The sequence below is a fragment of the Diadema antillarum genome, unplaced genomic scaffold, assembly GCF_040938485.1.
Source record: "Diadema antillarum isolate AM-2024a unplaced genomic scaffold, OU_Dant_1.0 seq00001713_RagTag, whole genome shotgun sequence".
Classification (NCBI taxonomy): Eukaryota; Metazoa; Echinodermata; class Echinoidea; order Diadematoida; family Diadematidae; genus Diadema; species Diadema antillarum.
In genome coordinates this window covers 172,990-186,528 of record NW_027272402.1, presented here as the reverse complement: position 1 = coordinate 186,528, position 13,539 = coordinate 172,990, and the positions used below count along the sequence as shown (strand labels likewise).

Genomic DNA, 13,539 nt, shown 5'->3' with positions numbered 1-13,539 from the left:
GATTGATTTCTATCACAAGTTTTATAAGACAGGGCCCAGAAGTGATTGAGCTAAGTTAATACAATGAGTCAGTATGTTGATGACTGTTGTTTCAAGTTTTTTCATTACAGAATCAGGGGTTCCCCCCCCCCCCCCTTCCCGGGACCCAAGGAAGTGGGTGGGATGGGTCCAAATGGAGATGTAAGTTGTGCATGTTCATAATCATTGAAAACCCCTCGATGAATATTCACCAAACTTAACAGGTAGCATGCCAGGGGGTTAAGGGCCTAATCTCCCCCCCCCCCCCCTCCCCCAACATTAAGGAATATTTACAATTCTTCTCTAGAAACAGAAGTGATAAAGCAAAGTTACTTTGAGTTTGTATATTGATGACTATAGTTCTAAGTTCTTTCATTACAGATCCAGGGCTGCCCTCCCCCCCCCCCACTCGGAGGGGGGGGGGGGGGGTGATCTCAAAGTGTTTGAATGGGCACCATGCTTTCCTTGGGGGCCCCAGGGGTTCTAAACCTCCTAAAGTAATGAAGATTTAATCATATTTTTCTGTAGAATCAAAAGTGATAGGGCTTGATAAGTCTTTTTTTTTTTCCAAAACTGCATAATCCAAGATTCTATAAAGTACAGTGTACTTGGCAGGTATTTTTACCAGTGTGATGGAATATATGCAAATGAACACCATGCCCCCAGCTCTCAAAGCTACCCCTCACCACAAGTTTCCAATGTTCTCAGGTAAGAGTCTGCAAGAATGCATCGAAGGTGAACTTGCGATACTCAAGTGAGCGTGAGACCCCCTGGTCTCTTGTCTTCTTTTTCTTCTTCTTCTTGCAGAGCTACCAAGTTTAATTGTTTGAATATTTAAACCTCTGATGGAGCTACCTTGGTTAAACAATATTTCAGAGACTCACTTTTGAGAACACTGTTTTCAAGCAATGTACCACAGTTATTGATAAGTTCAGGTATAGGGTTATATATCTTGACGTATGGAATTGTGATTAAATGATAAAGACCATGATGGTCTACAGTAGACGCAAAAATCAAAGTACTGATGAACTGTACATATGACTAGATGTTTCTCAAAATTTGAGCCATGCCTCAGCCATGATTTATCAAATGTTCATTAAAGATCCAGGGAAATCGCGCTATAAAGGCCTTGATTAACATTCAAATAACTGTAATTGTATGTGATCCACCCTTATATTTTTTTGGATATCTTTAGGTATAAAGTGTTTGTTGTACACTGTCAATCTAGCTTGGTCGGCTAGCTGTGTCTGCACACTCTATGTGAGGATCATTAATAAAATTAATAAAGCAAATAGCAAATGAAAATAGGCAGACAGTCTGACCATAATGAGCGATTCAATGCATCACACACACTAGCAGTAGCACTCAGGGTCTGCCTATGCCTGAAGCACACGTCGCACGCCACTGAGACCGACGGGCTACCACTATGCGTCATGTACAATGTATATTACCCAAAATACCGGCACAGTCTGCTTGCAGTGTTCTCACACTGCAAACGCCAACATGAACAACGCTTATTCAATTGAGACACTGCAAGTATTAATTTCATTTATACTTTCATTACATTATACAGGTGTATATGTTCAAGCTTCTATTGTTAAGCTTTGAGAAATTTGGAACCATTGACTATCGTAGGCTCCGGCTGCTGCATCAGCACAGCTTCTGGCTCAAAATTGTATGAGGTCTAGCCTCTAATCTTGGTCTAGATATTCTAGAACTATTTGTTTGGCTGTATGATAACGAATGGATTCTTTTCTCTTATGTCAAATCCTCTGACAATTCCCTCCCCCAACACAAAGAGCATACGTACATTGATTAATAAGAACGTCCTTATTGGCAAAGATTCAAAGACAAAAAATAGCTTAATGAACAATACACAGACCTATACTGTGCACGCCATGCATGTGTGTTTACCATAGAGCTCATTCCCGAGATAACATCGCCTGGCACTGCGCATGGTTGGCGAGTTGGCAATATTTTTAGCGGCTTTCCCAAAGCCAGTTTTTCTCGCTAAATATCTTGCTCCTTATTCAAAATCGCCAGAAATGAGTGTGAAAATCAAAATCAGTGAGGAAAATTGATTAGGATGATGTGTATGACAGAACATGACATGCTCCTGATTTCCCTGGACCTTTAAATATTTGGTTTTGCATTATGTTGTTGCTACTTGCAAGTATATTGAAAGAGCTCTGACATATGTTTTGCTTTACAGATCCTCTGTGTGTTTGTACAGCGGCTGGTGAGGTTTAATGTCCTCTTCTGTCGTGACCCTGCTAGTCTCACCAAATTTCAGATCCTGAAAGCTAGAGATGCTTTCAGGCAGGATCCACCTCCTGAAATCACAGTAAGTTGCTACTGGCTGTCTGCTTGAATTAGTTTATAGAGGTATCCAGTTGTGCCTATTTTCAATCCTGAGCTACAGGACTGTCAGGTCACACTGTTTGGGGTCTTCAACTTTACATTAACAATGTGTATCATATAGAAAGTCATTAAATTGCTGAGGAAACCCTTTCTTTCAGGTTAGTTTCAGTTTAGTTTATTTTGCACCTAGAATGAAAAATATACAGAGGAAATGATAAAAACATGAATGTACCAAATGAGATACAAAAGAGAAAAATTCATAAGACATAGGACATACAATTAGAAATAATATGGCGGTATGACTATATACAAAGACAATGCCATTGGTGGGGGAAGCAGCAAGAAAGGAAAAGCCCTTGTGAGTAGCTCACCCATTGTACTGTAACATACATACCTTTGACAGATTTAAGAAAAAAATGTCAGTTAAGTTGACAAAACAGAACTAGTCAAAACAATGCAATCATTACAAAAGAAAACTAGGGAGATATGGACGATAACAACACAGAAAACAGCAACAAAAATACGCCTTGAATTAACTATGTTTGTAATCTTCCAGTAAAAAGTGTTTATATTTGATTTTGAAATTATTTATAGATTTTGATGCTTTAATTTCTCTAGGGATACAATACCATATATGAAGGCCCTGATAACTGAATTTTTAAAAAATGAGGTGCGCATGTGATATAGATGATAGTTTGCAGAATTTCTTGTTCCGTAATTATGAATAGTGCTGTTTTGCGAAAAATAATCTAAAAGGGATTCTGGAAGTAACTTTTTGTAACATAAATACATAAAAATACCCAACTGTAAAAGATAAATATCATAAAATTGCAGCATCTTATACAAATGAAAGATTGGTTTTGAATGGGCAAGATACGAAGCATGGTGTACAATACGTATTGCACGTTTTTGCAAGACAAAAACTCTGTTCAACTGGGTTTTTTATGCATTGCCCCAAATTAAGATCCTGTGTGACAAATGTGGTAAAACAATTGAATTATAAATCATTTTTAAAAACACTTTAGGCATTGACTTTAATTTATACATAACACCAATATTCTTTGCCAACACACTACAGACGTTATTTACATGAGCATTCCAGGTAACATTTTCATCAAGTATTAATCCTAAAAACTTCAAAGCCGACACACGTTTTACCTGAGAGGCACAGATATTGACAAAAATTATCAATATTACATTTTCTCTTGGTAAATAACATATAATTAGTTTTTTGAATATTATTTCTAAGTTTATTTGAATAAAACCACTTTGTCATCAGAGTAAGTTCTTGATTCAAAATAATTTGTAACTCTCATTACAGATGCTTACATATTGTTTACGTTCACACAAATAACTCTTAAGTAATTGTAATGGTAATCCTCTAATTCCATATGCATGTACCAATATACTATGACCAAGCAGGTTGAACGCCTTACTTAAATCAAGAAATACACCAATCATATATTCTTTATTCTCAATCGCAGTTACAACTTCATGCACAAAATTCACCATTGCAGATGATGTAGAGTGTCCCAGCCTAAAACCATATTGATTTGTGTGTATTATATTGCACTGTGTAAGAAAATTAAAAAGACGATTATGCACTTTTCTAATATTTTTGAAAATACTGGCAAGACTGAAATTGGCCGATAATTAGAAACGAGTTCTGGGCTTCCACTTTTAAACACAGGAATGACTCTAGTAACTTTCATATTTTCTGGGAAAATACCAAATTCAAGACACTTATTAAAAATCAAACTCAAACGTTTTGCAATCACATTGTATAACTCTCTTTACAATTTTTGTGTGAATATCATCATATCGGCACTGTTAGTTGATTTTAAGTTACAGACTATGTCTATAATTTCTTTCTCAGTAACAGAGTTCAAATAAATAGTGTGTTCATTTACTTTCACATATTGCATAAAATTATCAGTAAGATCTAGTGTAAACTTTGAATTCAAATCATATCAAATATCAATGAATACATTGTACATGATATACACTTTGTACAATGTATAGTGTACAATGTGTATGATGAGCAACGCTCAGTTTGAAAAGTTTGAAAAGGCTCTTCTTTAAGAAACTGTGTATATGTGATGAAAAAAATGCCTCAAACTGGTTGATGGACCTATGCAGTGCAAATTCGTGTTAACTCATATTAATCTCTAATACATGTACCATGATCATCACTTACATGCAGAAAAAGGAATGTGTAGATATGTCCCTTATATTTTCTAATAATTTATCTGCTTTTTAGGTGATGCGCTAACAGCATATTACCTCTTGTGTTTGTATATTATTATAAGGAGTTTTTATGCCTCCGCCACGAAGTGGTGCCGGAGGCATTATGTTTTCGGGTTGCTCCGTCCGTCCGTCCGTCCATAATGAATTTTGTGGACAAGGTAACTATCAAAACCTGTTGAGGTATCCTAATGAAACTTGGCATGTATGTGTATTAGGGGGTGAAGTTGTGCATATCAACTTTTGGGTGCACAGTGCTCAAGGTCAAAGGTCAAAAGGTCAAGGTCAAATACATAAAATTTCACTATTTCCACCATATCTATGCAATGCCTCAAGATATTTTCTTGAAACTTAGTGTATACATGTATTACCCAATTTAGATTCTCTGGGTGAAACTTTGGGTCATGAGGTCAAGAGGTCAAAGGTCAAAAGGTCGAGCAAAAGTATTAAACTTCTTTTTTTTTCTCTGTAAATTGGAAAATTGTTCAAGGTATCTTCATGGAACATAGTATATACATGTACTGACTGGCAGTGATTATATAGAGATGTAGGGTTCATGGGGTCAAAGGTCAGGGGTCAAAGGTCAAGTGCAACACTTCAAAATTTTACTATTTCCCTCATGTTCATGCAATGCCAGCAGGATTATTTTTTTTTTACACTTGGTGTATGCATGTGTAACCTAATAGAAATTCTCTGGAGAGTTTTTTTTATACCCCGCCAAACGAAGTTTGAAGGGGGTATATAGGAATCAGCGGACGGTCGGGCGGCGGTCGGGCGGCGGTCGGTCGGGCGGTCGGTCGGGGCGGTCGGTCCGTTGCAAATCTTGCGTCGCGAACTACTTCCTCAGTTTTCAACCGATTCCCATAAAACTTGGCACAGATGTGTGCCTTGGGTTGTAGATGTGCAAGACGTATTTTTTGACAGTACCCAAAAGTACGTTGCCATGGTAACGGCATATTATGGGCAAAAATGGGTACAAATCTTGCGTCGCGAACTCCTCCCACAGTTTGTGATCAATTTTTATGAAATTAGGTACAGATGTTCATCTGAATATGTTAATGTGCAAGACACATATTTCCGCAGTGGCAAAAAGTGCGTTGCCATGGTAACGGCATGTTATTGGTAAAATATAGGGCAAAATGCTTCATGGCAAAACTGCTTCATCAGTGTTCTTCCAATTCTCATGGAATTCATATTGAATGTTTGTCTTAGGATATAGGTCAGCATGACACATTTCTTGACAGTGACAAAAAGTATGTTGCCATGGTAACAGCTCACATATTATGAGCCAAAATGATGGAAAATTTTGTGTTGCAAACTACTTCCTCAGTTTTTGCCCAATTTCCATGAAACTTGGTACAGATGTGTGCCTTTGGTTGTAGATGTGCAAGACGCATTTTTTGACAGTACCCGAAAGTACGTTGCCATGGTAACGGCATATTAATGGCAGAAGATCAAGGAAAGATCTTGCGGATTTAGCTACTTCCTCAGTTTTTTGACCAAAGCTTATGAAATGTGGCACACACCTTGATCTTGGTGGGAAGATATGGAAGACATATTTTTCGGACGTGTCGGAAGCTGCGTTGCCATGGTAACGGCATATAAATGGCAGAAGATCAAGGAAAGATCTTGCGGATTGAACTACTTCCTCTGTATTCAACTGAAGCTCATGAAATGTGGCACACACATTGGTGTTGGTGGGAAGATGTGCAAGACATTTTTTGGACATGTCGGAAGCTGCGTTGCCATGGTAACGGCATATTAATGGTGGAAGATCAAGGAAAGATCTTGTGGATTGAACTACTTCCTCAGTTTTTGACAAAAGCTTATGAAATGTGGCACACACAATAGTCTTGGGAAGATGTGCAAGACATTTTTCGGACGTGTCGGAAGCTGCGTTGCCATGGTAACGGCATTTAAATGGCAGAAGATCAAGGAAAGATCATTCCTTGGGTAAGACTGTCGTCACGGGGCAGGGGTATTAATCACCTTAAGTGATATTTCTAGTTTTCTTCTTCTTTTTTATACCCCCGCCAAACGAAGTTTGAAGGGGGTATATAGGAATCAGCGGACGGTCGGGCGGTCGGGCGGTCGGTCGGGCGGTCGGTCCGTTGCAAATCTTGCGTCGCGAACTACTTCCTCAGTTTTCAACCGATTCCCATAAAACTTGGCACAGATGTGTGCCTTGGGTTGTAGATGTGCAAGACGTATTTTTTGACAGTACCCAAAAGTACGTTGCCATGGTAACGGCATATTATGGGCAAAAATGGGTACAAATCTTGTGTCGCGAACTCCTCCCACAGTTTTTGATCAATTTTTATGAAATTAGGTACAGATGTTCATCTGAATATGTTAATGTGCAAGACACATATTTCCGCAGTGGCAAAAAGTGCGTTGCCATGGTAACGGCATGTTATTGGTAAAATATAGGGCAAAATGCTTCATGGCAAAACTGCTTCATCAGTGTTCTTCCAATTCTCATAGAATTCATATTGAATGTTTGTTTTAGGATATAGGTCAGCATGACACATTTCTTGACAGTGACAAAAAGTATGTTGCCATGGTAACAGCTCACATATTATGAGCCAAAATGATGGAAAATTTTGTGTTGCAAACTACTTCCTCAGTTTTTGCCCAATTTCCATGAAACTTGGTACAAATGTGTGCCTTTGGTTGTAGATATGCAAGACGCATTTTTCGACAGTACCCGAAAGTACGTTGCCATGGTAACGGCATATTAATGGCAGAAGATCAAGGAAAGATCTTGCGGATTTAACTACTTCCTCAGTTTTTTGACCAAAGCTTATGAAATGTTGTTTGGCTGGGGTATAACCGGTCGCTATAGCGACATTTCTAGTTTTTTTTTTTGCCTCAAAGGTCAAAAGGTCAAAGATCAAGTAAAAGTGCTGAACTAACTTTTTCCTCCATATCTCGGAAGTGGCTCAATTTATCGTGAAACTTACTGCATATTTATGCATGTTCTACCTGAAAGTGATTATCTTATGAATTTTAGGGTCAAAGGCCAGATGAACATGGTAACAATTTACTATTCAGTACAGAAATTGCACTTTTTCTCCATACCGGTACCATGAAAATTACTCAATGCATAAATGTATGAATGGGTCAAAGTCAAGTTAGAGTCCTTAAATCCCCAAATACATGCTCTCCTATTCATCCAATTAAACCAAGGTCAAGGAAGGTGAACATTCAACACATTTGTGACAAACTTGTCATTTCAGTATTTTGCCAGTTTTGTGAAAATGTAATCACACATTGTCCACATGTACTATCTAGACCTATAAGGAGAATCATGCATTATGGCGGAGGCATACCAGTTGCCATAGCGACATTTCTAGTTTTTTTCTATTCCCATTTCTTTCTGACAGATTTAGTGAATGAAATATCTCAACAATGACTCAATGCATTAACACGAAATGTTCCATCATGTTATATCAATATCTAGATACACAAACTTTTTGTAACGTTCACTTATATGTGGCGTCATCTAGGCGCCATTTTGTGATTTTGACCTGATGTCAAATGATCGATCATACAGTGTATCTTTGTAACTAAATGTCATATCTATATCATTTCTAGTGGGTATTAAGTTCATATTACGACTGGTCTTCCTGCACAGCCCTTATCAGTCAGGCTATCATGATGTGTGCATACGCTTGTGTAAAGATTATAAAATGCTCAAAATCACTTCCTGAGTGATTTTCTATACATTTCAACAACAAAAAACAGTATTAAGATTTTTGTGCATTTTCATTTAAGCAACACACTTTTTTCATTTGACTTGGATACCTGATACTTGCTGTAGCTATGATCCATCAATTTCTGGTCAGTCTTGACCAATAACAAGTTAGTACACTTGCATCAAACCTAAAATTCCCCACACATATCTATGTGCAAATGTAACCCTGCATCACAAAACCACCAAAAAGGTGCCAGACATGAATATTCAGTTTATGAGTCAGATTTTGAAAGAGCTGATTTGAAACTTTAAAATGATATATATATGTAACTCATTTGAAATGGACTGTCCTAACCTACTGTTAGAAAGAAAGCATACATTCTGGAAAAATGCATACACATGTTCTGAGAGAAGACGTTCTGAAGTATAGGGTCTATTCAAGTATTTAATCTTCTCCTGAGCCTTGCTCTGTGCGATGAATGGGACAAAAACAGGATGTAAAACACCATTCAATTCAATTCAATAGTTTATTTATTTCCATCATCACAAAGAAAAGAAAAGAAAAAGTTGACATAATCCAAAGTGATACAATTCTTTTTTTCATTTCTCTTACACTCGTCCAATACAGGATTTTTTCAATACAATATAAAGTATATTATACACGAATGATGTCTTAAAAAAGAAACAATGCACTTTGTCATGGCAACAAAAATAATAAATAATCACAATGATGGAAAACAGTGTTCCACTAAAAAAGCCACGCTTGTAAAACATGGAACACTGGAACAAAACAACAACAGCACCAATTTGTTATACCAATAAGACATATTCATTTTAAATTCTTCTATATACTATTGTACATTTTACTCATTGATATAATGATGCTGATACTATGAACAATACTTACTAGGATTTTAGGATGCAAACGTATAAACTATATAACATATCACATTTGTGGCACAGACACTATGGGGCCAGGTGTGCCAGGAAAATTGAACGGAAAGGAAGATATGCAATCGGCCACAAAAAACATAACGACGACAACAACAACAATAACACAATACACAGAAATAACAGAATTTGAGGAAATGCACTCGTACAGATACTGGACAACGAAGAACGAGGAAAGAGGAGCAGGGAAGAATAGAAAAGGAAAAGGAGAGGGATGGAAAAGGTCTGTGGACACACTACAAAATCTCAAGGAAAAGTGAAACATGACGGGTTTTTTAATTGAACAGAATTAACTGGTATATTTAGAAAACAAATATTTTTTGAGTTTATACTTAAATGTAATTAACTTCACAGATTCTTTTAGATCATTATCTAAGCTATTCCAAAATCTGGGTCGGGTATAAACAAATGTATTTTGAGTGTGTACAGTTCTCACTAAGGGAAGATGAAATTCTTTAGATTGTCTCGTGGGATAATTATGTACGTGGCTGTTACGGTGAAATAAAGAATAAAATATTTTGGGTAGATGGTTGCAGTTGTAATTAAACATAAATTGACCAAGTTGAAACAAATACAGCTCTTTTATTTTCAGAATTTTGTGCTGGAGGAAAAGCTTGTCAGTATGTGCTCGGATATGAAGGTTAAAGGGATCGTACAGTTCTGGTTGAGACCTAATTTCCGGTTTCTACCACTTTCAGGTGGGATAATGAGAAATCTCATATAAAATATATAAGAGCATGCAATTTTATGAGGAATTCAATGTTTATTTGTTGAAAATTGGTTTTGAAATGGCTGAGATATCAAAAAAGATCGATTCCAATAAAGTGTGGGACCCACACTTTGTAACGATCGCTTTGTTTTTCTTTGTTTTTGAATGTTTCAGTTATTCCAAACCCGATTTTCATAAAATAAACTTTGAATTCCTCTTAAAATGGTATGATTTGTACTATATCATAAGTGTTTTCTTGGTATCTTGCAAAAATTTAAAAGCTCAATTTTCGTCTCAACCAAAACGGTACTATCCCTTTAAAAACGATTCTGAGCGCCATCTTTTGCAGAAAAAAAAAGTTTATCTGACAATGTTGAATATGTATTCCCCCAAGCAAGAATTCCGTAATTCAAGTATGGCAATACCAAACTTGAATAAAGCGTATTCATAGCAACTATAATGAAGGGATTATCAGATTAAAATGAAATTAACCATGCTCTTTTAACACATTTTATCCATGACTAATACAGGGTTCACACGGGTCATGGAAAACCTGGAAAGTCATGGAATTTGGCCTAGTTTTTTTCAAGGCCTTGAAAGTCATGAAAAACTAATATTTTCATCAAAAGGTCATGGAAAGTCATGGAATTACAAAAATTATAGAAGGTTATCTTTTGTTTGAGTGTGATGTGTATGTAATCCCTTTGCTTCGCTTTGATTTGAAATCAATTTTTCAGTTTAATGTGTTTAAAAAAAGAATTGTGTAAAAGTCATGGAAGGGTCATGGAATTCTGGCTAAAATGGTCATGGAAAGTCATGGAATTTAGTTCATGAGAAAGAGTATGAACCCTGTAATACAAACTTGCAAAGCGGTAGCATCATCCTTTGAAAAGTTATTGGAGTTGAAAGTGGAGAGTGTGTGAGGGGTTTTTATGCCTCCGCCACGAAGTGGTGCCGGAGGCATTATGTTTTCGGGTTGTCCGTCCGTCCGTCCGTCCGTCCTTCCGTCCGTCCGTAATGAATTTTGTGGACAAGGTAACTATCAAAACCTGTTGAGGTATCCTAATGAAACTTGGCATGTATGTGTATTAGGGGGTGAAGTTGTGCCTATCAACTTTTGGGTGCACATGCTCAAGGTCAAAGGTCAAGGTCAAATACATAAAATTTCACTATTTCCACCATATCTATTGAGTGCCTGAAGATATTTTCTTGAAACTTAGTGTATACATGTATTATTCAATTAAAATTCTCTGGTGAAAGTTTGGGTCATGAGGTCAAAGGTCAAAGGTCAAAAGGTCAGGGTCAAATACATAAAATTTCACTATTTCCACCATATCTATTGAATGCCTGAAGATATTTTCTTGAAACTTAGTGTATACATGTATTACCCAATTAAGATTCTCTGGTGAAGGTTTGGGTCATGAGGTCAAAGGTCAAAAGGTCAGGGTCAAATACATAAAATTTCACTATTTCCACCATATCTATTGAATGCCTGAAGATATTTTCTTGAAACTTAGTGTATACATGTATTACCCAATTAAAATTCTCTGGTGAAAGTTTGGGTCGTGAGGTCAAAGGTCAAAAGGTCAAGTAAAAATATTAAAACTTCTTTTTTTTTCTCCGTACCTTGGAAAATTGTTCAAGGTATCTTCATGGAACATAGTATATACATATTGTACTGACTGGAATTGATTATCTAGAGAATGTAGGGTTCATGGGGTCAAAGGTCAGGGGTCAAAGGTCAAGTGCAACACTTCAAAATTTTACTATTTCCCTCATATTTATGTAATGCCAGCAGGGTTTTTTTTTTTTTTACACTTGGTGTATGCATGTGTAACCTAATAGAAATTCTCTGGAAAGTTTTTTTTTCTTCTTTCTTTGCCTCAAAGGTCAAAAGGTCAAAAATCAAGTGAAAGTGCTGAACTAACTTTTTCCTCCATATCTCGGAAGTGGCTCAAGTTATCTTGAAACTTAGTACATATTATGCATGTTCTACCTGAAAGTGATTATCTTATGAATTTTAGGGTCAAGGGCCAGATGAAAATGGTAACAATTTACTATTCAATTCAGAAATTCACACCAATTTTCCACACCTGTACCTTGAAAATTACTCAATGCCTAAATGTATGAATGGGTCAAAGTCAAGTTAAAGTCCTTAAATCTCTAGATACATGCTCTCCTATTCATCCAATTAAACCTAGGTCAAGGAAGGTGAACATTCAACACATTTGTGACAAATTTGTTATTTCAATATTTTGCCAATTTTGTGAAAATGTAATCACACATTGTCCACATGTACTATCTAGACCTATTGGGAAAATCATGCATTATGGCGGAGGCATACCAGTCGCCAAAGCGACATTTCTAGTTAAGAAATGAAAAGGAGACTCTATGACACACCCAATGACACTATTCTACCAAAAATGTTCTAGAAAAACTGCTAAAAAACATATTTTCCTATTTATTTTGTGATCCCAAACTTTACAATAGTGTAGAAGAAGTAGTACTCTTTCAGAAAATATGAACAACTCAAGATTGACTAGGTTGACCCGTGTCACTTTTATTGAGTCCCCACACAAAATCATTTTACCCAATATTCTCCCAAATTCGGATATGTTGCACTTTGGAAAATTCAGGCCCGGCAATACGGTGCAATTAACTCACTGATAAGAGGCCAAAACGTTTGAATTCGCAACGGTCATCGAAGCAATGTGCAGACAAAACCCTGCCATGTGTTTCAACTGTTTCATGCAGCACGAAAACCGATGCATTTGACTGTGTTCTGCTTACGCTCTGGATTTTATGTTGGTCACAAGTGAGGAAAATGTGAGAATATAACACTTGTTTAGAGACCAATTTTCTGTTTTGAAAGCTAAGTTTCGATGTTATTTACACAGGTTTATCCTTCATAAAACCAAAAATAAGTAACATTGGGAGTTAGAGAATAGTTTCCACTTCAATTTGCTGTATAGATTTAATCATTTGATGGCTTTTGAGGTGAGATATTGCAATTGTCCAGCAACACTTCCCCAGCGGTTTTGCGTACACAAGCTGTTTAGTTTATGCAAATGAGGCATCGAGGTCATATGCTTTTGGCTTTGCACAAATCTTGAAATGTCCCCTTTTACACTGAATAGACCAGTTCTGTAATGTTTTCAAATTTTGTGCATGCTTTGTTCACAAAAGTTGCCCCTAACAACCATAAAGCTTGCTGGAAGTTTGCCTTACCTACAGCTGTAGCAACAATTCAGTGAATTCCTGCCTATGGAACTTCATGGGAAGTAGCAGGTGAATGAAATGCTTCATTAGGAAAAAAAAAAATCTATAAATTGTAATGCATTACAGACATGGTCCAATGAAAAAGAAGACGTGATTGGTCCTTTCATATTTTTATGCCTCCGCCACGAAGTGGTGCTGGAGGCATTATATTTTCGGGTTGTCCGTCCGTCCTTCCGTCCGTCCTTCCGTCCGTCCTTCCGTCCGAAATGAATTTTGTGGACAGCGTAACTAAAAAACCTTTAGAGGTATCCTAATGAAACTTAGCATGTATGTGTATTAG

General features: G+C 36.9%; 1 protein-coding gene across 1 annotated transcript in view; it reads left to right on the top strand.

Moving 5' to 3' along the window:
- Positions 1-13,539, top strand: part of LOC139711852 (uncharacterized) — a gene marked incomplete at its 3' end in the record, with an annotated part of 265,196 nt that overhangs the window by 103,721 nt on the left and 147,936 nt on the right. The window contains exon 7 of the mRNA XM_071623703.1: positions 2,231-2,362. Within this exon, the coding sequence (XP_071479804.1) occupies positions 2,231-2,362 (132 nt within the window). The remainder of the gene's footprint in view (positions 1-2,230; positions 2,363-13,539) is intronic.